The sequence below is a fragment of the Tachyglossus aculeatus genome, chromosome 10, assembly GCF_015852505.1.
Source record: "Tachyglossus aculeatus isolate mTacAcu1 chromosome 10, mTacAcu1.pri, whole genome shotgun sequence".
Taxonomy (NCBI): Eukaryota; Metazoa; Chordata; class Mammalia; order Monotremata; family Tachyglossidae; genus Tachyglossus; species Tachyglossus aculeatus.
Genome location: NC_052075.1, coordinates 58,418,561 through 58,443,136, shown reverse-complemented (window position 1 = coordinate 58,443,136; position 24,576 = coordinate 58,418,561). Strand labels below are relative to the sequence as shown.

General features: G+C 52.5%; 1 protein-coding gene across 2 annotated transcripts in view; it reads right to left on the bottom strand.

Annotated features, from left to right (window-relative positions):
- The window catches only part of NCKAP1L (NCK associated protein 1 like), a 79,551-nt gene that overhangs the window by 36,657 nt on the left and 18,318 nt on the right, over window positions 1–24,576 (bottom strand). The window contains exons 23-31 of one of the 2 annotated variants that reach the window (XM_038752292.1): window positions 22,554–22,651; window positions 22,223–22,316; window positions 21,917–21,999; window positions 21,640–21,720; window positions 19,554–19,647; window positions 18,227–18,343; window positions 17,287–17,396; window positions 14,182–14,271; window positions 9,825–10,448 (exon numbers count right to left, since the gene is read on the bottom strand). In XM_038752292.1, coding sequence (XP_038608220.1) covers window positions 10,320–10,448; window positions 14,182–14,271; window positions 17,287–17,396; window positions 18,227–18,343; window positions 19,554–19,647; window positions 21,640–21,720; window positions 21,917–21,999; window positions 22,223–22,316; window positions 22,554–22,651 — 896 coding nt within the window. In that variant the 3' untranslated portion in view covers window positions 9,825–10,319. Of the gene's footprint in view, window positions 1–9,824; window positions 10,449–14,181; window positions 14,272–17,286; window positions 17,397–18,226; window positions 18,344–19,553; window positions 19,648–21,639; window positions 21,721–21,916; window positions 22,000–22,222; window positions 22,317–22,553; window positions 22,652–24,576 lie in introns of those variants that run through there. The other variant, XM_038752291.1, reaches the window with a different exon arrangement.

Here is a 24,576-nt window from a genome sequence, read left to right as displayed (position 1 = left end):
CTCTTTCCACTGAGCCACGCTGCTTCTCCTGCTAGGATTGCTAGGGGGAGGTGGAGAAAGAGCTATGGAGAGGGACAGGGTAAGTGTCAGAGATGGGGAGACAGAAAAGCAAAAGAAGAGACAGACACAGAGATAGAGAGACAGCAAGATCTATTGATTAAATTAACATTTACTGAGTGCTTACTGTGCAGAGAACTGTCCTAAGCACTTGGGAGGCTACAATATTACAGAGTTAGTACATGTTCATTCCTCAAAATGAGCTTACAGTCTAGAGGGGAAATATGGAGTGCCAGGAAAATGTGAGAGACAGAGATGGAGAGAGGCAGAGTGAGAGACAGAAATGGAGAGACAGGGAGACAAAAAGAAGAGACAGATAAAAATTTAATAATAATAATAATAATGACATTTGTTAAGCACTTACTATGTACCAGGCACTGTACTAAGCACTGTGGTGGATACAAGTAAATTGGGTTGGACACAGTCTCTGTTCCACGTGGGGCTCACAGTCTCAATCCCCATTTTACAGATGAAGTAACTGAGTGAAGTGACTTGCCCAAGGTCATGAAGCAGACATGTGGTGGAGCCCCTGGGGAGATAGCAAAAGACAGGAGGTAGGGAAGGAGTGAGAGATGAAGAGTGGAAGAGACAGGACAGAGAAAGAGACAGAGATGGAGTAAATATGAGTGAGACGGCTATCATTCATTCAATCATATTTATTGAGTGCTTACTGTGTGTACAGCGGAGTACAGTACAACAGTAAGAAGACACATTCGCTGCTCACAACGAGCTTACAATCTAGGGGGGAAGGTAGACATTAATATAAATAAATAAATGACACATATGTACTTAAGTGCTGTGGGGCTGGGGTTGGGGGGAACAAAAGGGAGCAAGTCACGGCAATGCAGAAGGGAGTGGGAGAAGAGGAAAGGAGGGGACTCAGGGAAGAGGGGACTTAGGGAGAGGCAGAGCAAGAAACAGAGATGTAGCAAGAGTGAGTGTGAGACAGATCAAAAGACAGAGACAGAGATAAAGTGAACCCCATGTGGGACAGAGATTAGGTCCGACCTGAGTATCTTGTATCTACCAGAGAAGATACAGATAACAGAGAAAATACTAGGAGGAGCAGCATGACTCAGTGGAAAGAGCCCGGGGTTTGGAGTCAGGGGTCATGGGTTCAAATTCCGGCTCTGCCAATTGTCAGCTGTGTGACTTTGGGAGAGTCAGTTAACTTCTCTGGGCCTCAGTTACCTCATCTGTAAAATGGGGATTAAGACCGTGAGCCGCCCGTGGGACAACCTGATCACCTTGTAACCTCCCCAGCGCTTAGAATAGTGCTTTGCACATAGTAAGCACTTAATAAATGCCATCATCATTATTACTATTACCAAGGACAGTTCTTGGAACATAATAAGTGCTTTACACTTTTTATGGTATTTGTTAAGCGCTTACTACGTGTCAAGAACCATTCTAAGTGCTGGGGTAAATACAAAGTTATCAGTTTACTATTATTATAGTATCAGTAATATAATAGTAATCATAATAATAATGAGTGAGACAGATATTGAAACAGAACAAAAGACAGAGATAGAGAGATGCTAAGCAAGAGAGACAAAACCAGAGAGGCAGAAGAAGAAATGGAGGATAGATACCATTGATGAGACAGAGGAAAAAATAGAGACAGAGAGATAGAAATGCAGAGAGCAAGAGACAAAGGAAGAGATAAAACCAGAGAACCAGAAGGAGAGATAGAGAAAAGATACCATGGATGAGACAGAGGAAAAAATAGAAACAGAGATGGAGAGATACTAAGCAAGAAATAAAGGGACAAAGCCAGAGAGACAGAAGGAGAGCTAGAGGAAAGATAATAATAATAATAATAATGGCATTTATTAAGTGCTTACTATGTGCAAAGCACTGTTCTAAGTGCTGGGGAGGTTACAAGGTGGTAAGGTTGTCCCACAGGGGGGCTCACAGTCTTAATCCCCATTTTACAGATAAGGTAACTGAGGCACAGAGAAGTTCACTGACTTGCCCAAAGTCACACAGCTGACAATTGCTGGTGTTGGGATTTGAACCCATGACCTCTGACTCCAAAGACCATGCTCTTTCCACTAAGCCACGCCATGGAAGAGACAGAGGGAAAAAACAGAGATAGAGAGACATAAATGGAAAGAGATAGAGATGGAAAAACAAAGCAGGAGACAAGAAACTGTCAGAGAGAACGACTGAGAGATGGACACTGAAGGACAGAGGAAGAAAGGGTAAAAGACAATGAAACAAGAGAAATGAGACAGTGCGGGGAGGAAGGCCAGTGGCCTGCAGATCTTTGGAGCTCAGGGCAAGAGGGACAAGGCCCAGAACTGCAGCTGAAGGGATGGAGGTTAGTCCACCCAAGGAACTTTTCTGGTGGTGAGTGATGGGGCACTGGAATGGAGTAAGGGTGTGGGGTCCCCTCTGAAGTGCCTGCCTGGCTGGATGTGAGCTATCAATCAATCAATTGTATTTATTGAGCGCTTACTGTGTGCAGAGCACTGTACTAAGCGCTTGGGAAGTACAAGTTGGCAACATATAGAGACAGTCCCTACCCAACAGTGGGCTCACAGTCTAAAAGGCTAGGGGTGGGCCTGAGCCGGGGTAGGAGGGTGGACGAGATGACCTCCTCCCTCTGAAAGAGGCCTTAGCAGATCATGTTAGCAGATCACTCTCAGGACACCTGGATCTGACCACATGGTTTGCCCAGAGAGAGACAGCTTGGCAACTGGGAAGGGCTGGGTGGGAGGTTGCCCTCTGCAGTGGGAAAATGAAGGGTAGATCTCCAGAAGGACTTCCTTCCAGGTTGGATGCACAAGGATGAAACAATTCCCTGAGAGTCATGAACCCAGGAGAGCGCTTCCCTCCAATTCCAGCTCACCCCGACCCACCAGGAGGCAGGGGAATGGATGGGATGGCCCCATTCATTCATTCAATCACATTTACTGAGCCCTTACTCTGTGCAGAACACTGTATTAAGTGCTTGGGAGAGTACAATACAGCAATAAACACTCACATTCCCTGCCCATGAAGGGTTTACAGTCTAGACTAGGGAAGACAGACATCAATACAAATAAGCCACGTGGCTTAGTGGAAAGAGCACAGCTTGGGAGTCAGAGGTCGTGGGTTCTAATCCTGGCTCTGCCACTTGTCAGCTGTGTGACTTTGGGCAAGTCACTTTACTTCTCAGTGCCTCAGTTACCGCTTCTGTAAAATGGGGATTAAGACTGTGAGCCCCACGTGGGACAACCTGATTACCTTGTATCTACCCCAGTGCTTAGAACAGTGCTTGGCACATAGTAAGTGCTTAACAAATACCATCATCATTATTATTATAATTATTATAAATAACCTGATGAGCCCCAGTCTCAAGGACCACCCAAGCCCCTCTCCCTCCCCCCCCCCCCAGTGTCCCTGGGCACTCCCCCTCTCCCCTTAAGAACCCCCAGCCCCTACCTCTCTCCCCTCAGTGCTCTTGCCCCCTCTCTTTTTAGTCCCCCTTCTACACACCCACCACCACCATCACCCTGCCTGCCGTCAGGAAGCCCTTCCTTCAGTCCAACCTCACTCCCTCCTGCTGCAGCTTCAGGCCCTTTGGTTCGTCCAATTCCCAACTGGTCCTCGAGTCCAGCCTCCCGCCCCGATCCCTCTCCCGACGGACCCCCCGCCATCCGGTGGCCCTGCTCGCCCCTTCTGGAGCCCCCCAACCATGACCCTGCCTCCACTTTTTAGACTGTGAGCCCACTGTTGGGTAGGGACTGTCTCTATATGTTGCCAACTTGTACTTCCCAAGCGCTTAGTACAGTGCTCTGCACACAGTAAGCGCTCAATAAATACGATTGATTGATGACCCTCAGGACCCTCCCGTCCCCTCAGGACCCTGCTTCGCTCCCTTCCCAAGTGGAGCTGGGTAAATCGACTCAAAATGATGTTCTGTCAGCGGCTGACGGTGAGAGCTGACGGGCCGCCCACGGAGAGAGCTATTTAAAGGGGGAGCCGCTCATTGCCTCCTCCCCGTTGACAGGAGCGAGGGGACTTTCCCGATCCAGCGCTCAACTACTAACTCGGTTCACTTTTGACACCCCAAACTCTCGGGCTGCACCCGCTCCCTCCTCCCGCTCCTCCACCAGACAATTCCCCATCCCCAAGGTGTGTGGGATGTGGGTTCTATTTTTCCTCGGATGACAGGCACTGCACGAGGAGGAGGAGGAGGAGGGTGCGGGGGAAGCAGCCCCCGACTCTTCTCCCCACACGTCCCCACCTGCTCCTGCTGCCTGGAAGTTTCAGGGAGCGGGCACGTGCCAGCTAGGGTTGGCCAGGAAGAGAGGGAGCTGGGAGAAGGGGGAAGTGTTAACTTCTTCGCCTCCAATTCTCTCCTTGAACCCCTCCAATCTAATAACAGTAATGATGGTTACTTGTTAAGCGCCTACTATGTGTCAAGCAATGTTCTCAGCGCTGGGGTCGATACAAGGTGATCAAGTTGTCCCACGTGGGGCTCACAGTCTTAATCCCCATTTTACAGATGAGGTAACTGAGGCATAGAGAAGTGAAGTGACTTGACCAAAGTCACCCAGCTGACACGTGGCGGAGTCAGGATTAGAACCCATGACCGCTGACTCCCAAGCCTGTGCTCTTGCCACTAAGCCACTCTGCCCTCTTCACTCCACAGACACTACCCTCTTTTAAGATCACCAATGAAGCAGTGTGGCCTGGGATAAATAGAGCCCAAGCCTGGGACTCAGAAGGTCATGGGTTCTAAGCCCGGCTCTGTCACTTGTCTGCTTTGTGACCTTGGGAAAGTCACTTCACTTCTCTGTACCTCAGTTCCCTCATCTGTAAAATGGGGATTGAGACTGTGAGCCTCACGTGGGACAGGGACTGTGTCCAACCCGATTTGCGTATATCAACCCCTCTGCTTAGTACAGTGTCTGGAACATAGTAAACGCTTAACAAATACCAGAATTACTATTAACTCCTTCTTGCCAAATCCAACAGCCTCTACTGCATCCTAATCCTCACCCTGGCTTCGCTGACTCTGTCCTCTCCTGTTCTCCTCCTAAATCTGGTGGCTCATTTTCAGTCTCTTTTGTGGGCTTCTCCTCTGTTTCCCACCTAACTGTGGGAGACTCTCAAGACTCAGTTCTGGGTCCCCTTCTATTCTCCATCTACAGTCACTCCCTTAGTGTACTCATTCACTCTCAATGGCTTCAACAACCATTTCTATGCAGATGATTTCCAAGTCTCCTTCTCCAGCCCCGATCTCTCTCCTTCTCTGCTTCCTTGCATTTCCTCCTGCCTTCAGGACAATTCTACTTGCATGTCCGGCCCCCACCTAAAACTTAACATGTCCTAAGAAAAACTCCTCATTTTACCACCCAAACTCTGCCCTCCCCATGACTTTCCCATCACTGTAGACAACACAGCCACACACACCCCATTTCACAAACCCATAAACTTGGCGTTATCCTCAACTCATCTCTCTCATTCACCTCACATATTCAATCTGTTATCCAGTCCTGTAGGTTCTGTCCTCACAGCATCACTAAAATTCACTCTTTCCTCCCCATCCAACCCGCTCTGCTGATCCAAGCAATTATCACATGCCACCTTGACTACTGCTAATAATAATAATGATGATGACATTTATTAAGTGCTTACTATGTGCAAAGCACTGTTCTAAGCACTGGGGAGGTTACAAAGTGATCAGGTTGTCCCACGGGGGGCTCACAGTCTTCATCCCCATTTTACAGATGAGGAAACTGAGGCCCAGAGAAGTGAAATGACTTGCCCAAAGTCACACAGCTGACAATTGGTGGAGCTGGGATTTGAACCCATGACCTCTGACTCCAAAGCCCGGGCTCTTTCCACTGAGCCATGCTGCTTCTCAGCCTCCTCTCTGACCTCCCTTGTCCCCTGTCTCTCCCCACTCCAGTCCATGCTTCACTCTGCCACCCAGATCATTTTTCTAAAAAAAGTTCAGTCCATATCTCCCCACTCTGCAAGAACTTTCAGCATTTGCCCATCCACCTCCGCATCAAACGGAAACTTTTTACCGTTGACTTTAAAGCACTCGATCAGCTCGCCCCCTCCTACTTAACCTCGCTGATTTCCTTCTACAACCCAGCCCGCACACTTCACTCCTTTAATGCTAACCTATTCACTGTACCTGGATCTTGTCTATCTCACTGCCAACATCTCACCCACATCCTCCCCCTGGCCCGGAACTCTGTCCTCTTTCATATCCTTGCACTTGCATTTGGATCTGTGACCCTTGGGCACCTGGCATTCACCCCACCCTGAATTCCACACTTTCATCCATATGTCCATTAATTATATATTATAAATTATTTATGTTCATGCCTGTCTCCTTCTCCAGACTGTAAGCTCATTGTGTGCAGGGAACCTTTCTACCAACTCTGTTGCATTGCAATAATAATAATAATGATGACATTTATTAAGCACTTACCATGTGCAAAGCACTGTTCTAAGTGCTGGGGAGGTTACAAGGTGATCAGGTTGTCCCATGGGGGGCTCACAGTCTTAATCCCCATTTTACAGAAGAGGTAACTGAGGCCCAGAGAAGTTAAGTGACTTGCCCAAAGTCACACAGCTAACAATTGCTGGCGTAGGGATTTGAACCCATGACCTCTGACTCCAAAGCCCGTGCTCTTTCCACTGAGCCACACTGCTTCTCTACTTGTACTCTCCCAAGTGCTTAGTACAGTGTTCTACACACACTAAGAGCTCAATAAATACCAATGATGAGGAGGAAGAGGATGATATTCAACAGACTATCAGTCTCCCCACCTTCAAGTGATTTAGGGCTGAGGGCAAAATGAGTATAGAGTGAGTGCTTAGGGGTACAGACCAAAGTGCATAGGTGACACAGAAGAGAGGGTGAATAGGGTGGGGAAATGGGGAGTTAGAAGGTGGCAAAGCTAGGGTTTGGGGAGCAGCGGCAGGGCCAGTTGGGTGGGGGTGCTCCCTAGGCCCAACCACCAAGCCAGTGATTGGAAATAGGCCAACACAGCTCCTAGAGAGGCAGAATCAGGGGACCCCTTGGCTCAGGACACAAAAGAATCTGGGGTTCTCAGGGGACCCCAAAATGAAGACAAGGCCAGTGAGGTGGACCGGACTGAGGCCTGCAATTCTGGAGAAAGCTGCGGCTGGTTGGGAGCTTGTTGGGGTGGCAGACCACTGGGAGAAGGGGCAGAAGTGGGAACGGGCTCGGCCTCCCCTGTTCAGCTGCTGTCCGGTTGCTGCTGCCCCAGCTGAGGGGTGCCCCTCTCCCCCTTCCCCTCTGCCAGCCCCCACCTCTATTGCCCTCCCACTGGCCTCGGGTTCCCGGGGAGGGGGCAGGGGGTGCCAGAAGGGTAACACAGCAGTCCTCTGCTGACTGGGGGTGGGGAGGAAGGGAGACAAGGCCGCATTCACTGCACCAACAAACTAATAAAAACGTTAATGAAAACTCAGCAGGGAAGAATATGTCTCAGGAGCAAGCGCCACAGGAGCGAGTGCCACAGAACACTTCCAGTCTGGCTCCTCAGCTCAGCCAGGGCAGACCCCTTCCTCATCCAGTGACCCAGCTCCTGCCTCTTCTCAGGGCCAGCCAGGGTCACCCCACCCTTCCTCCTTTGTCCAAGTGGCCCAAATCCCTCCTCCAAAGGCCGCCCGCACCTCATCTTTAAGACCGGTGCCAGGATAGTGAGGCTTTAGGGGTTAGCGCTCCAATCCTGCCCCAGGCAGGAAGTTCTTCTCAAGGTCTAACCTCCATCCCGCCCGCTGTAGTTCCAGCCCACTCTCCTGACAGGATGGAGTCTGTGGGTTCCCATCCCTTATCATGCTTCCTCTCACCACCCCCAGACCCCTCTTGAGAGCAGCATGGAATGGTGGATAGAATATGGGCCTTGGAGTTAGGACATGGGTTCTAATCTTGGCTCCACCACATGTCAGCTGTGAGACTTTGGGCAAGTCATTTAACCTCTCTGGGGCTGAGTTACCTCTTCTGTAAAATGGGGATAGGAGTGTGAGCCCCATGTGGGACAGGGACTGTGTCCAACCTAACTTGTACCTACCCCAGCACTTAGAACAGTGCTTGGCACATCGTGAGCACTTAACCAGTTTATGTTTCCATCTCCCTCCTTCCTCAGCCCCAGAGGGTGTTTATAAACAGCTGCTCTGCTCTTCCCCAGTCGCAGGTGCAGAGAGGGAAGGGCGGAGCAGACCAGCTCTTGCTGGCTGTGCTTGGCTGAGCGGTGCTAACAAAGTCAGCCATTTCTCTGCAACAATTAAAATTTCAATTATAGCTAAAACGGCATTGGTGGTGGCTTGTGTGTGCCTTTGTCAGCGCCCGGCACGTCTGACCATGGCATGCATCACGGACACGGTGCACCGGCCCATCAACCAGATGGTGAAGAACCTCCTCCTCTTTGGCCTCCCCCATTTACTGTGTGACCCAAGGCAGCTGTCACAGCCTCTCTGGGCTACCAAGGTAGCCATTCCATACAGGGGCAGGTCCTAGCCACAGCAGGGTCCGGGGATGGAACACAAGATTGAGCTGATGAACAAAAAAGTAATAATAATAATAATAATAATAGTAATAATAGTAAGTACTGGGGTAAATACAGTGCAATCAGATCAGATAGTATCCCTGATCCACACAGGGCTCACAGCTTAATCAATCAATCATATTTATTGAGCGCTTACTGTATGTAGAGCACTGTACTAAACACTTGGGAGAATACAATATAATGAGACACATTCCCTGCCCACAACAAGCTTACAGCCTAGGGGACTATCAGGCACTGTTCTAAATGCTGGGGTAGATATGAGTCAATCAGCCCACATGGGGGGCAAAGTCAAAGTAAAAGGGAGATCAGGCATTGAGTCTCCATTTTACAGATGGAAACTGAGGCCCAGAGAAGTGAAGCCACTTGCCCAAGGTTACACAGCATACGTGCCAGACCTGGGATTAGAACCCAGGTCCTGACTCCAAGGCCTGTGCTCTTTCCACTAGGTCATGACTGTTTCCTTGGGTGCAGGCACAGTAGAATGGAGTGAAACCAAGCAGGAGGTACTGGGACTAAAAGACTAAAGGAGAACTTCCCAATCGAGAAAGGAGATGGGATGACTTTTCTATGTGACTGACTCCAGGAACTACTCCACCCCTTGGGGCTCCCTTCCCCCAACCCTGTGTAGCAGGATCAGAGTCCCGTAGGGGCAGGAGCATGGACTAAATGACCCAAGGGCTCGTCCGCTGGCTGGGCTCGCAGGTTGGGGCTCTGAGACTGCAGCCTCAAGCTTGCAGATGGCTTGGGGAGCCAGCTGGGAGGGAGACAGGGCCCCCCCGGGACTCCTCCCCCCACCCCAGGCATACGGGGCTCCACCAGCAAGGCTACAACATGATGATTGATGACAGCAATGGACGTGTGTCCTCTCTGGAATTGTGGGGAAGCATGGTGGGGTGGGTGGGGAGGGGCCAGTGCTACCGGCCCGTGACACAGAGTGCTGAGCTGTGGACTCAGGAAGGAAGTGACGCCAAAGAACCTCAGACCAAGTCCGGGAGTGCAGGTTATCAATCAGTCAATCAACCGTATTTATTGAGCGCTTATTATGTGCAGAGCTCTGTACTAAGAGTTTGGAAGAATACAGTATAATCATATAACAAGGTGATATTCCTTTAATGCCAACTTTAACTGTGGTGCTATTTGAGCATCTGGCATCCCCACAATCCCCCCCCACTCCCTTTCTTCCCTAGCCTGCCCCCCAAGTGGTCCCCACCCCCATCTCCTCACCCCTTGTACTCCCAGCCCCATCTTATTTCCCTAGATGCTCCCAGTCCTCCAGCACAGGAGCAAAGGGAGAGACCCCTATAGTTCTCTGAGTGGGGCTCCCAAGACTCATCCATTCTGGGCCTCTTATGAGACCTGAGCCTTTACAATCAGGGCCAGAAAGACGCCAGCATTCCGGCCTGTCGCCTTCCTCCCCAGTCCAACCCCACCTCCCACCACTAAAATCCCTGCCCTCTTTTTAGCCCCCATGCCCAAAATGTAGTCTTGGTCCAACTGCTCCCCCAATCCCCTAAGCCCCAACTTTCCCAGCCCCTCCCTGAGCTGACAGGCCATACCAGGGGAAAAGCCTGGCTGTCTCTCCTGGCCCCAGCAGTGGGGGCACAGTGGGGGCACAGTAGAAAACCGGTGAGGATGGAAGAGGAAGAGGGGGAGGAGGAGGGAGGAGAGGACTCCTGGCCCTCGGAAGGGCCCCAGGCAGGAATGGGCACCATGGGCCCCTCAGTGGGCAGCAGGGACACGGCTCAGTTGGTAGGCCCGGGAGACCTCTCGGTAGGCATTGCGCAGCAGGACGTAGGGGAAGCAGGACTCCAGCATGTCCAGGGTGAGGAATGGGGACTCTTCCACCACCTATGAGAGATGGCCAGGGGACAGTTGGGTGAGCCTGGGTGAGGGATGGACCAGCAACCAGGGCAGTGAGGCTGGGCAAGAGACAGGCCAGGGACCGGGCCAATGAGCCTGGGTGAGGAAGAGACAGAGACTGGGAGAGGGTCCGACTGAGGATTGGGCGGGTGAAGTTTGGGAAGGGACAACCTGGAGACCGGGCAGGTGAGGTTGGGGGAGGGACAGACAGGGGACTAGGTGAGAAGCTGACTGGGAACTGGGCAAGGGACAGACTAGGGGCCGGGCAAGTGAGACTGGTGGGGGGGGGGATGGACCAGGGATCGGGAAGGTGATACCATGCGAGGGACAGATAGGGACCAGGGACTGGGGGAGGGACAGACTGGGTGCTGAGACAGTGAGGCTGGGGAGGAACGAACCAGGACCGGGACTGGGAGGGGAGGATGGATGAGGGTAAACAGGGACCGGACAGGTGAGGCTCCGGGAGGGAAGGACCAGGAACCAGAAGGGTGAGCCTGGACAAGGGACAGATTGGCGATCAGGTGAGGGACTGACCGGCCCAGTCCCACCTCCAGAAACCATCTGGGTCTGGCTGCTCCCTTCCTACCTGGAGGCAGGGGGAGGAATGGGATGACCAGGCACAGAGGTTGGTCTGAGGGCAGGAGAGTGCAGGAGGGTGAGGTAAGTTGAGGTTGAGGGTGGTGATGGGGTGGGGCAGAGGAGATTCTGTTAATATCTATGTCTGTCTCCCCTTCTAGGCTGTAAACTCCTTGAGTGCAGGGTTCTCATCTTCTGACTGCTGTACTTTCCCAGGAGCTTCTTGCAGTGCTTAGGACACAGCAGGCGTTTAGTAAATACCATTAGTTGAATAAAGATGCTGAGGAGACTCCTGATCCCGTGTTACCTTGACAATGCTCAGGCATCTCTGTGCCTCAGTTTCCTCCTCGTCCCTTCCACCAGACTTACACAGACATTGGGTTCTTGAAGAGAGGACCATAGGTCCAGGGAGGATGAAAGATTTGGAGAAGAGAAGGTAGGAGTAGGGTGGGGTTTTAGGATCACACATTTCCAAGAGACCACCACCTTCCTCTTGCATGGGTCTAAACTGCAGCAGAAGGGATGGAGGTTGGACAAAGAGCTGAAGAGGACAACTAGATAGAAGAAGAGAGACGGGGCCCGGGAGGGATTAGGGAGTATCTGGAAATCTAGGAAAGGGTCTCGTCTGGTGGACCTGTGAGCTTGTTGTGGGCAGGAACGTGTCTGTTTGTTGTTATATTGTACTCTCCCAAAGGTTTAGTACAGCGCTTTGCACACAGTAAGCACTCATAAATACGATTGAATGAATGAATGAGGAAGAGTCCTGCACAGAGACAGAGGGATGGATGAGGTGATCGCCCTGCTTTACTTCCAGCCCTAAGAGTCTTCGGGGGGAGCGGGTCCTCCGGGGGGCTGGGAGAAGGTGCGGGAAGGGAGGTCGTGGCTGAGGAGGGCTTGTAGGCCGGGGCAGCCCACGACCCCCCCGGGCCTCCGCGGACCCAAGCCCCCAAGCCCCTTCCCCTGACTCTGATGGGCAGCTGAGGGGGCTTAGCCCGCCGCCCACACCCACTGCTGCGTTGTGCCGAACGCTTGGGAACCCTCCGTGGAGAGGCTGCGGGAAGCGCGGGATGTGATTAATTAGTCCAATTAGCAGCTGGAGTGCTGCAGCCATCTCCGCAGCCCCTCCTGCCTCCAGGACGGGCGCGGTGGATCAAATGTCCCGGAGAGGTCTTCGCCTCCGGAACCACGAGGGTGGGGGGAAGGAAAGGGGAGCTTTAGAGAAAAGCCAACAGCGTGGCTTAGTGGAAAGAGCGCGGGCTTGAGAGTCAGAGGACGTGGGTTCTAATCCTGATTCCACCACTTGTCTGCTGCGTGACCTTGGGCAAGTCACTTAACTTCTCTGTGCCTCAGTTACCTCATCTGGGAAATGGGGATTAAGACTGTGAGCCCCACGTGGGACAATTGATTGCCTTGTATCTACCCCAGCGCTTAGAACGGTGCTTAGCACATAGTAAGCACATAACAAATACCATTATTATTATTACTATAAAAACCACACTCTGTCCCAGTCCTGCCATCGTCCAGCTCCCTGAGGACCCCCTAGAAGAAACACCCAACTCCCCTTGGCTGGCCAGGGGCTGCAGAGGTCATCTTGCCCTTCCTCTGCCTCCGTGCCCCCCCACCACTTTCCCTCCCCCGCGAGGTGGGGGACGGGGTGCGGGGACCAGACTGGGGCTAGAACAGGAGGAAAAAGGCTGAAACAACAGCAGAAGGGATGTAAGTCAGACAGCAGGAAGAACTTACCAATGGGCTGTTGGCAGGAAGGAGAACGAATGAACAGGAGGACAAAGATCTCTCGTCCCAAGAGAGGTGTCTCTCCCCTCTCCATTGCTCTCCCACCCACCCACTCCCGTCCCCTTCCACCCCGACAATCTTTGTGGTCAAGGGAATGGATCTGCCTCGAGGCAGGGGGATGGCCCGGATGACCTCAGCATGGAGTCTGGTCCTAAGATGCAGTAGAAAGGCGACCCCCGAGCTGGAGAGGGGACAGCCAGGGGATCTGCGGATGTATATGGTGGGAGGGGGCTCCCTCTTTTACCAGCCTCCGTAGTCCCCGTGCGAGGGAGCTCGGCCAGACTGGCACAAGAGCACAGAGGCAAAGCTCAGACTTGGCATCCCCGACCGGAGAGCGGGGGTGTGGGGAGGCTCCGATCTCAGGCAGCCGGAACCCCGCTTCCTGGATGCGAGCCTCCAGCCTCGGCCGCCCTCTTTTATGGCTTCTTTCTCCGTGGAGAGATTTGCATTTAAATTGGTTTGCTGCAGCCCGCGAAGCAGCCAGAGAATATAAAATCCGCAGGCCGGCGATCCTCTCCACCTCCCGTGGCCCCCTGACCCCACGCCCTCCCTAGCCCTAACCGAGTGTGGGTTTTTTTAGTAATAATAATAATGGTATTTGTTAAGCACTGACTATGTGCTAAACACTGATCTAAGCGCTGGGGTAATCCGGTTGTCCACGTGGGCCCACCCCCCGAACCTCGGCCCCACACCCCTCCCTGGCTTCGTCCTTCGCGGGGCAGGGGAAGTCCAGCTGGGTGCAGACCAGCCAGTCAAGCTCAGCAGGAAGAGAGGGGCCCCCGCCCCGGGAGGGGGACCTCCCTCTTCATTCCCAAACTGAGAAGAGACCAAGATGGGGAAGGAGGCTAGGCTGGGGGCGACTCTAGACCGTAAGCTCAATGTGGGCAGGGAACGTGCCTACCAACTCTGTTATAGTGCACTCTCCCAAGCGCTTAGCACAGTGCTCTGCACACAGTAAACGTTCAATAAATACGATTGACTGATTGATTGCCTCCTCCCTGGATTGGGTCCCCGGTCACTCCTGCCCTATGAGCTGCCCCATCGTCCCCATTCCTGAAGGTAGTACTGCCAACCAGGGCGGAGAGTAAGGATGCAGACAAGCTCGTGCCTGCCCTGTGGTCCCCTGGGGAAGGGAGAGGCCCAGAGGGAGGAAAATGAACCAGACCCGGCCCCCAACAGTCTTCTAGACTGTGAGCCCATTGTTGGGTAGGGACCGTCTCTATAGGTTGCCAATTTGTACTCTCCAAGCACTTAACACGGTGCTCTGCACACAGTAAGCGCTCAATAAATACGATTGAATGAATGAATGCCATGCCCATCCATCCAGGCCCCGCCCCCGGCGGCCACTGACCAGGCGCATGAGTAGGGAGATGGACTCTCGGTTCCTCGATTTCAGCTTGTCCGTCTCCTGGCCCAGCTGCAGGAGGCTGATGGATGCCACCTAAGGGGAAGGAGAGAGGAGGGAGAGATCCGGTTCAAATCCAGCGGCTAGTGTAGACACCCACCCGGCTGAGGACCTGGATTCAAATCCAATTGCTAGCGTAACAATAATAATAGTAACAACTGTGATATTTGTTAAGCGCTCATTCTGTGTCAGGCACTGTACTAAGCACTGAGGTGGATACAAGATAATCAGGTCAGACACAGTCTCTGTCCCATATAATAATGATGGCATTTGTTAAGCACTTACTATGTGCAAAGCACTGTTCTAAGCGCTGGGGGGATACAAGGTGATCAGGTTGTCCCATGTGGGGCTCACAATCTTAATCCCCATTTTACAGATGAGGTAACTGAGGCACAAAGAAGTTAAGTGACTTGCCCAAAGTCATACAGCCGGTAAGTGGTGGAGCTGGGATTAGAACCCATGACCTCTGATTCCCAAGCCCGTGCTTTTTCCACTGAGATCACACTATTTCTGTCAATCTCTCCATTTCTGTCTCTCCCTCAATTTCCCCATCTCTGTCTTTGTCTCGATCTTTGTGTCTGACTTTCTTGCTCCATCTCTGCTCTTCTTCTGTCTCTGTCTCTTTCTCTGCTTCTCTCCATCTATCTCTCACTCTTCTCCACACTGTCTCTTGCTCTGCCTCCACATCGGTGTGTCTTCACCTCCCCACCTCACTCAGTCTCTTGCTCTGCCTCTCTCCATCTCTGCCTCTCACTCCATTTCTCTATACCTCTACCTCCACCTCCCCACTAGCAATCTCCTCCACTTCTAAGTGGTTTTCCGGTTTCTCTCTTTTGGAATGTTTCTCACTCCTCTCACCCAGCTTCAGACTCTTGCCAGCTGTCTCAACTGTATGGTGCAGTTTAGGGATGTCTGTCTGGGCCATACCTTAGCATGACCTGGTTTTAGGGACCTCTCGAGGCCTATGCTTGAAAGCACGTGTGTGTGTGTGTGTGTGTGTGTGTGTTTTAGAGGAGTAATCCATCAACGATATTACACTGTGCTAAATGCTGGAGTAGATGCCAAATAATAAGGTTAGACATAAGGTCAGAGAAGCAGCATGGCTCAGTGGAAAGAGCACAGGCTTTGGAGTCAGAGTTCATGGGTTCAAATCCCAGCTCTGCCTATTGTCAGCTGTGTGACTTTGGGCAAGTCACTTAACTTCCCTGTGCCTCAGTTACCTCATCTGTAAAATGGGGATTAAGACTGTGAGCCCCCCCCGTGGGACAACCTGATCACCTTGTAACCTCTCTAGTGCTTAGAACAGTGCTTTGCACATAGTAAGCACTTAATAAATGCCATTATTATTATCATTATTATTATTATTATTATTATTACATGCCCCTGTCCCACATTGGGCTCACAGTTTTTGTTGGAGGGAAAACAGGTATTCAATCCCCATTTTACAGATCAGGAAACTGTGAAGTTAAGTGACTTGCCCAAGGTCACACAGCAGGTAAGTGGAAGAGCCAGAAGTAGAGCCCAGGACCTCCGACTCCCAGGCCAGTGCTGTTTACACTAGGCCCCACTGCTACCCAGATTCAAATCCAGAAGTTAGCATAGACACCCACCCACCTAGGGAACTGGATTCAAACTCAGGATCCCGTCAAGATCCCACAGGATCCCGTCAGGATCCCGCAGGGGTGTGGATGGCCAAGCACAGAAGCTGAGGGGGCAATGCTGTGCTGGTGGGATTGGACCTGGATCCTGGGGGTTCATGTAGACCGGGACTGGGCGGGGGGTGGGGGGGCACCTCTGGCAGATACCAAGGAGACGATGCAGAAGAAAGGGGGAGCATGAGCCAGGGATGGGTCCAGGTAGTAAAAAAGAAAAGAAAGGAGAAGCAGCATGACCTAAATTCTTTATTCTTCTCCCCTCCCAGCCCCACAGAACTTATTTACATTTGTATACAAGTACTTATCTTTTAGACGGTGAGCCCACTGTTGGGTAGGGACTGTCTCTATATGTTGCAAACTTGTACTTCCCAAGCGCTTAGTACAGTGCTCTGCACACAGTAAGCACTCAATAAATACGATTGATGATGATGATGTACATAGCTATTATTTATTTATTACATAAGTACACAGGTACTTATGTATATATCTGTAATTTACATTAATGTCTGTCTCCCCCTCTCTAGACTGTATACTCACTGTGGGCAGAGAATGTATCTGCTATACTGTTATAGTGTAATAGTAATAATAATAATGGTATTTATTAAGTGCTTACTATGTGCCAGGCACTGTTCCTAGTGTTGGGGTAGAAACAAGATAATCGGGTTGGACACAGTCCCTGTCCCACATAGGGTTCACAGTCTTAAAACCTATTTTCAAGATGAGGGAACTGAGGCACAGAGAAGTGAAATGACTTGCCCAAGGTCACACAGCAGAAAGGTGATGAAGCCAGAATTAGAACCCATGATCTTCTGAGTTCTAGGCTCATGTCTATCCACTAGGCCATGCTGCTTGTACTCCTCCCAAGCGCTTAGTACAGTACCCTGCATACAGTAAGTACTCAATATATACAATTGCCTGACTGAGCCCCATGTCAAGATTCATGGAAGTTGACTGATCGATTGATTGATTGGCAACCAGGAAGCTCTTCCCTTGCTGCTTTGATCTACGTTGAGTGGTCTGTGGCACCTTGAGGAACAAGCAGGGCTTAGCCCAATGCTTTGCACACAGTAGGCGTGCAATCAGTACAACTGATTTACTGATTGAGTTTGCCAGGCCAGAGGGAGAGAAGTCAGAGCTGAGGCCTGAGACCACCAGTCTGTCCATCCCCCTGTGCCCAGCTACCCAAGAGCTCCTGTTGAGTCAATCTATTTATTGAGCACTTACTGTGCGTAGAGCACTGTACTAAGCCCTTGGAATAGTACAATATAACAATATGACAGACACATTCCCTGGCCACAGTGAGCTTACACTCTAGAGGGTGGACACCCGGGCAGGAGGATACCTACTGGCACCCCCCCCAACTCACACACTGGCTCCCCCAGTGGGGCACACTCACCACCAGGAACTCCTTGAGGTGGGTCTCGATGTTCTTGTTGTGGAGAGTGAAGAGGGCGGCGGCCACCTGGATGATGGCCTTGGTCAGGCAGTGGATGTTGTTGCTAAAGCCTGCAGGGGACAGGGGACAGGGGAGACCAAGGCGGGCTCTGCTCACAAGGCTGGGCTTGTCCCAGTCGAGCCCAACCTGGGGGTTTCCCAGAATGTTCGTGCCAGGAAACCAGGGCTTGGGGACCAGAAGGAAGGAGTAGAAAACACTGTGGGTATGGTGGGGGCTCTAGGGACATTGAAGAGGAGACGGGCAGAGGCTGGAACTAGGAACATTGAAAGGAGGGAGGGGTAGGACGGGAGACATTGGAGAAGAAAGGCAGGGTCTGGAACTGGGGACATTGGAAGGGGAGGGGCAAGAGACTGGGGTTGGGGACATAGCATTTATTGAGCACTTACTATGTGCAGAACACTGTACTAAAGCACTTGGGATAGTATTCAGCACTTAGAACAGTGCACAGCACTTAGAACAGTGCTTTGCACATATTTAGCACTTAATAAATACCATTATTATTATTATTACTACAGTTTAAAGGGGAGTGGGGCAGGGGTTGAGGACACTGTTGGGGGGAGAGACAGAGACTGCGGACGTTGGAGGGGGAGAGGGGCATCTTGGGAGACTGGTTGGATTTCTGAGCCCTGGGACAAACCCTGGTTTTCTTGTGTGTGACTTTCAAATGAACAAATTTCCACTCAAATCCTTAGCCCCAGCAAGTTTGGGATTGTGCGTACAGACCCGCCCGACTCCAGTTTCCCACCCGCAAAGGGGAGCAGAGAAGCAGCTGGGAGTGGCTTGGGTTTCCAGGGACCCCCACCCCAGCCACCTACAGGCCCTCAAGCTCCCCAAACTCACCCCTGAACCCCCACCCCAGGCCCTCACCCCCGACTCTCACCATCAGTTTCGATATTGAAGAAGGAGGAGGGGTCGGTTGCCAGGAATGGGATGGAGACTGCGATGAAGATGAGGAGGAGGCAGGCCACCTTGTATTCTTCCTCAGGGGAGGAGCCATCTGGGGAGTGAGGGCAGAGAAGGGAGGGAGGTCCAGCAAACTGGGGGTGGAGCCCGAGCGGGGACTGAGCTTGGGAGAGAATGGGTCCCGGGGGTGAGGGGAGAAGCAGCGTGGCTCGGTGGAAAGAGCCCGGGCTTTGGAGTCAGAGGTCATGGGTTCAAATCCAGGCTCTGCCAATTGTCAGCTGTGTGACTTTGGGCAAGTCTCTGTGCCTCAGTTACCTCAACTGTAAAATGGGGATTAAGACTGTGAGCCCTACGTGGAACAACTTGATCACCTTGTAACCTCCCCAGCGCTTAAACAGTGCTTTGCACATAGTAAGCACTTAATAAATGTCATTTTTTAAAAATCTGCTTGAATCGAGGCAGGGGTGGGAGGTGGAGGGAGGGGAGGCCAGGTCAGGGAGGTGGGATTCATTTATTCATTCATTCAATCATATTTATTGAGCACTTACTGTGTGCAGAGCACTGTACTAAGCTCTTGGGAAGTACAAGTTGGTAACACATAGAGACGGTCCCTACCCAACAACGGGCTCACAGTCTAGAAGATGGGCTCATAGTCTAGAAGATGGGATGGATGAGGTGGGAGTGTTAGCTGACAGAATTTACCTGGAAAGGGCCGGGAGAGAAAGGTAGAGCTAGAGGTAGAGAAGCAACATGGCCTACTGAATACAGCACCGGCTTGGGAGTCAGCAGGACTTGGGTTCTAATCCCAGCTATGTCACTTGTCTGCTGTATAACCTTGGGCAAGTGTTGTGTGTAACCACTTAACTTCTCTGTGCCTCAGTTACCTCATCAGTAAAATGGGATTAAGACTGTGAGCTTCATATGGGTCATGGGCTCTGTCCAACCTAATTAGCTGGTATCTATCCCAGTGTTTAGTACAGTGCCCAACACAAAGTGCTTTAATTACATAAAAAAGAGCTAGAGAGATGGAAAGTGTGTGTGTGTGTGTGTGTGTGTGTGTGTGTGTGTTTGCGTGCACCTGGGTGTGTATATGGACTCCCAAGGTGGCCAGGCTTGTGGGAGTTGTGGAGGAGGGGAGAGGGGACGAGGGGCTGTCCTTACTTGTAGGACTTCAGGCCCCAAGCTGCCAGCCCTCTCCTGTCATGCCATGCCACTCCCGGCAAAGTCCTGCCTGTCTGGCCTGGGATCTCAACCTCACCTGCCTCCCGTCACCCAGTCCTGCCCACATGGCCTCAAGACCTCACCTGCCTTCAGGTTGGCTATGGCAGCCACCAGGGCTGGGTCAATGTCGCAGCCCACACCCGCTGCTGCTGCCAGCTCGAAGATGCTCAGGGTCACCTGGGGAGAGGAGAAGGCCAGGCTGGGGAAAAGAAGGTCAGATCCTCCATTCCGGGAGTGGAGGCAGATGGGGGACAATAGACCAGATCCTGGGGTGGGGGAGTGAAGACAGAGATGTGGGGAGGGCCATACAATAGACCAGAGCCTGGAGTGGGGGAGTGAAGGCAGGTGGCAGACAGTAGGCCAGATCCTGGGGTGGGGGAGTGGAGACAGACTAGAGAAAATAGGCCGGATCCTGGGATGGGGGAGTGGAGGCAGGACACAGAGAATAGGCCAGATTCCAGGATGGGAGTGGAGGCAGGCCAGAGAGAAGAGGGCAGATCACGGGGTCGGTAAGGACAACATCACTAGTCAGAGATTGTGGGAGTCGACAGGAGGGATACAGTGGGTGGAGAAATCTGCCAGACAAGTGCGTGGCTAGGAGCGTGGAGAGGGTGCAGGGAAGGCTGAATGGCGTAAAGGGAGTGCATGCCTCCTTCTCCAGCCTTAGCTGATTGCCCCTACTCCCTCAGTCCCTGCTCCCTTGGCCCATGCTCTCCGAGCCTCTGCTCCCCACTTTGCTCAGCAAGGCCCAGAGTCAGGTGGTGAGAGCCATCTAGGGCAAACCAATCCGGAGGCTCTCCTCCTTCAGCTGCCGCTGGTGCCACTCCTGCCATAACCTCAGGCTCCCTGCTGGGTCCTGTCCCACTGGGCCCTGCCCCTTTGCATTGGCTGACCCAATAAATCAGCCCTGGCAGCCTCCCACCATAGACAGGCATGCATGGCCTCTACCCTGGCCAGACTAGAGGGTCTCCCTCTTCTCCATGGGCAATTCCCCCACCTGAAAGTCACCCTGTGCCCCTCCTCACCCAGAAATCCAATTCAAATCCCTCCTGTTGTAATTTGAGTTCTTTGACTCTCCTGTCCTGGCCTTGGCCAGGCCCAAGAACCCCTGCTCTGAGCAATGTTCCTTGAGACACTGGATTCCCAGGATCTCTGGGATCTCTGGGATTCCAAACTATCTTGCTCTCTGCCTCGACAGGACGGCCTGGCTCTCTCCCCAGCCCTCCAGGGACTCTGGGGGACCTCAGGGACTTGACTGGGAGAATTCCGGGACCTCTGATGAGTGGCAGAACCCATGGAGGTGGGGTAGAGCAGTGGAGGGGGACAAGGGGTGGGGTGGACAGAGAACAGCCGAGGAGACAGTTAGGGAGGGGGTGAGCATCAGGGTGGGGAAGAGAACAGGAGGAGGGAGCGGGGAGCAGCGTGGCAGAGTCTGAGAGAGGGCAAGGTCAAGATGGGGGAGAGGAAGAGGGGAAGGGTCTGGGTCAGGGCAGGGAGCCACAAGAACTACCCCAGATACAGCACGGTACTGGAAGTCAGAAGGACCTGAGTTCTAATTCCGGTTCTGCCACTTGTCTGTTGTGTGACCTTGGGCAAGTTACTTCACTTCTCTGTAAAATGGGGATCAAGACTGTGAGTCCTATGTGGGACAGGGACTGTATCCAACTTGATTAACTTGTATCTACCTCACAGAGTAAGCGCTTAGCAAATACCACAAAGAAAAAAAAAGAAAAAGATGGGAGGGGCGTGGGAGCGGTGAGAAGAGAGCATGGCCTGTTTGCCTGGCCAGGGGGAGAGGGATAACCAGCTGAACGACCACCAGATCCCTGTCAGAGGCTGAGGTGGAGTTCAGAAGAGGGCAGATGGAGGCGGTGGGAGCCAGAGGAGGAGGAAAGAAGAGGAAGGGAAAGGGGAGGAAGGTGGGGGAGATAAAGGGGAAGAAGGGGGCAGGGAGGAGGAGGAGGAAGTTCTATTCTAAAACCAAAAAGTGCCAGAGCTCTTGCCTCAAAAACAGCAGGGAGGGGAGGGGGGGCTATTTGCATACTGATTGGATCAAATTTGCATATTACTCATTTCTCATAAAAATTCATAGAAATCCCCCAGCCCTCCTCCCCTCGGGGCCCCCTCCCCTCAGTCCCCCCCCCCACCATCCTCCCACCAGCCCCTTACCTTGATGTCGGTGTCTGGGGTGACAAACTCCTTCAGACACTCAATGGGGCCCATGAGGAAGGGGCAATGAGATGAAAACACCTGGAATCAAGAGCCCAGAGCCATCAGGATCGTGGGGGCCCGGGGAGAGGCCTCCCCCTCCTCTTCAACTACTTTTCAGTGCCCCCCAGCCTCTTCCAAAATGCCCCTGGCCCCTGGCCCTCTCCTCCAGTGCCCCCAGTCCCTGCCCTGACATTCCTTGTCATCCACCCCCCACTGCCCCTCCGGTCCCACTCACCTCCCGCAACCCCTCCTGGGCCATGGAGCGGAAGGTGAGGATGACTCCGATGATGGTCATGCGTTTCAGCACGTTCTCTGCCGCTGTGGAGAAGCAGAGGGGACTCTGTGTGACAGCACTTCACACAGCCCCTCCCCAGAACCCTTCCCCATACCTAACTCTGGTCCAGCTCGAGTTCCCTGCCATCCTGACTCCTCATTGCCAGGTAAACTCCTGCCATGGAGCTAGGGCCTTCCAGACCACCCCACCCCCATCCAAACTCCCACCCCCAAGGCCCCCAGGACCCTAGGAAGTGGGGTGGCTGACCATTGAGGCGGGGCAGCAGAGAGGACATCAGCTCTGGCTTGCTGAAGTTGGACCGGATCTGGACGAGCACATCCATGTTTTCCACCACCAGTTTCTGCAGTGGGGACCGCAAGGGGACCCACCGGGAATCACAGGGGGCTGAGTTTGTGTCTGGAGTCTGCTTCCCTGTCCCCTTCCCTCCCCCAGGAACCTCCACCCCCCTTCCCCACCCTCTGCCAACCCTACCCCACCCACTCCTGCCCTGTCTTCCTCCCCACCTGGGGCCCATGGTAGTTCCAGTCTCTCTTTCACACCCACCCCTGCCCTGGCACCCCGGCCCCAGGCCCAGTACCTTCAGCTCCACGATCTGGGAGGTGACGTGCCACATCAGGTTCTCACTGAGGAACTTCATGCCATAGGGACCCAGGAGCTCAGCCAGGGCCCGCATCTCTGGGGGTGAGCGAGTGGTGTTGGGGAGGAAAAGGGGGAGGGAGAGGAGGGATGGATGCCTTCTCCCCACATCCCTGAAGGGAAGCTGGGCAGGTGCTGGGTCCCCTGGGCTGGGTCACCCTGGTACTGCCCACCTGGCAGGAACCAGGTGGGAAGCAGCATGGCTCAGTGGAAAAGAGCGCGGGCTTTGGAGTCAGAGGTCATGGGTTCAAATCCCAGCTCCACCAATTGTTAGCTGTGTGACTTTGGGCAAGTCGCTTAACTTCTCTGTGCCTCAGTTACCCCATCTGTAAAATGGGGATGAAGACTGTGAGCCCCCTGTGGGACAACCTGATCACCTTGTAACCTCCTGAGCGCTTAGAACAGTGCTTTGCACATCGTAAGCGCCTATTAAATACCATCAAAAAAACCCCAAAAAAACAACCAGAGATCCAGATCCAGGCCTTTCCGGGGCCTGTCAAGCTCCCTTCGGGCCCTCAGCCTCCACTTGGCTTCCTGGCCTCCTCTCAGCTTCCTTTGGGCCGTTCAGTCTCCCTTGAGTTCCTCAGTCTCCCTGAGGCCCCTCACCCTCCCCTGTGCCTCCGTGAGGTTGGATACCCAAGACTCTGTCCAGGCCCTACGGTCCTCAATATCCCTGAACTTGGAAATGGTCAACACACCAATCGAAACCCCCTTTGGAACCCGCCTCTAATAATAATAATAACGATGGCATTCATTAAGCACTTACTATGTGCAAAGCACTATTCTAAGTGCTGGGGAGGTTACAAGGTGATCAGGTTGTCCTACGGGGGGCTCACAGTCTTAATCCCCATTTTACAGATGAGGTAACTGAGGCACAGAGTAGTTAAGTGACTTGCCCAAAGTCACACACCTAACAATTGGCAGAGCTGAGATTTGAACCCATGACCTCTGACTCCAAAGCCCATGCTCTTTCCACTGAGCCACACTGCTTCTCTTGAAGTTCAAGGGATGGGGGTTTGGGACAAGCTTGTTCCTACCTCCTCACCTCTCTTGGGTCCTGAAGGGCATCACATCCATCCCCCTGCCTCTGAGCAGGACCACCCCAAATCCAGCTAGGGTAGGGGAAGTGCCCCTGTAGGGGTAGACACCCACAGGGAAGGAGACAGCACAGACCTCCCCTCTCGGTGGTCAGAAAGTCACTCTTTCAATCTATGGTCACCAATGATCTCCTATTTACCCAATCCAATGGCCTCTACTCCATCCCAATCCTCCTCAACTTCTCAGCTGCCTTCGACACTATGGACCACTCCTTTCTCCTGGAAATATGATCTAACCCTAACTTCACTGACACTGTCCTCTCCTGTTTCTCCTTCTACCTCTCTGGACACTCCTTCTCAGTGTTTTTCACAGGCTCCTCTGACTCCCACCCTCTAACTCTGGGAGTCCCTCAAGACTCAGTTCTGTGTACCTTTACACTCCCATAGTTTCAACTACCACTTCTATGTGAATGATTCCCAAATCTGTCTCTCCAGCCCAGAACTCTCTCCTTTTTTGCAGTCTAGCATTTCCTCCTACCTTTGGGACACCTCTACTTGGATTCCCTCACAACACCTCAAACTTAACATGTCCAAAACAGAACTGCTCATCTTTCCACCCAAACCTTGTCCTCCTGCTGTCTTTCCCATGACTCTAAACAACACCACTACCCTCCCTATCTCACAGGCCTGTAACCTTGGCATTATCAACTCATATCTCTCATTCAACCCCCATAGTCTGTCACCAAATCCTGTCAGTTTTACCTTCACATCTCTAAAATCCACCCTCTCCTCTCCGTCCCAACAGTTACCACGTTGAGCCAAGTACTTGTTATATCCCACCTTAACTACTGTATCAGTCACCTTGCTGACCTCCCTGCCTCCAGTCTCTCCACACTTCAGTCCTTACTTCACTCTGCTACCCTGATC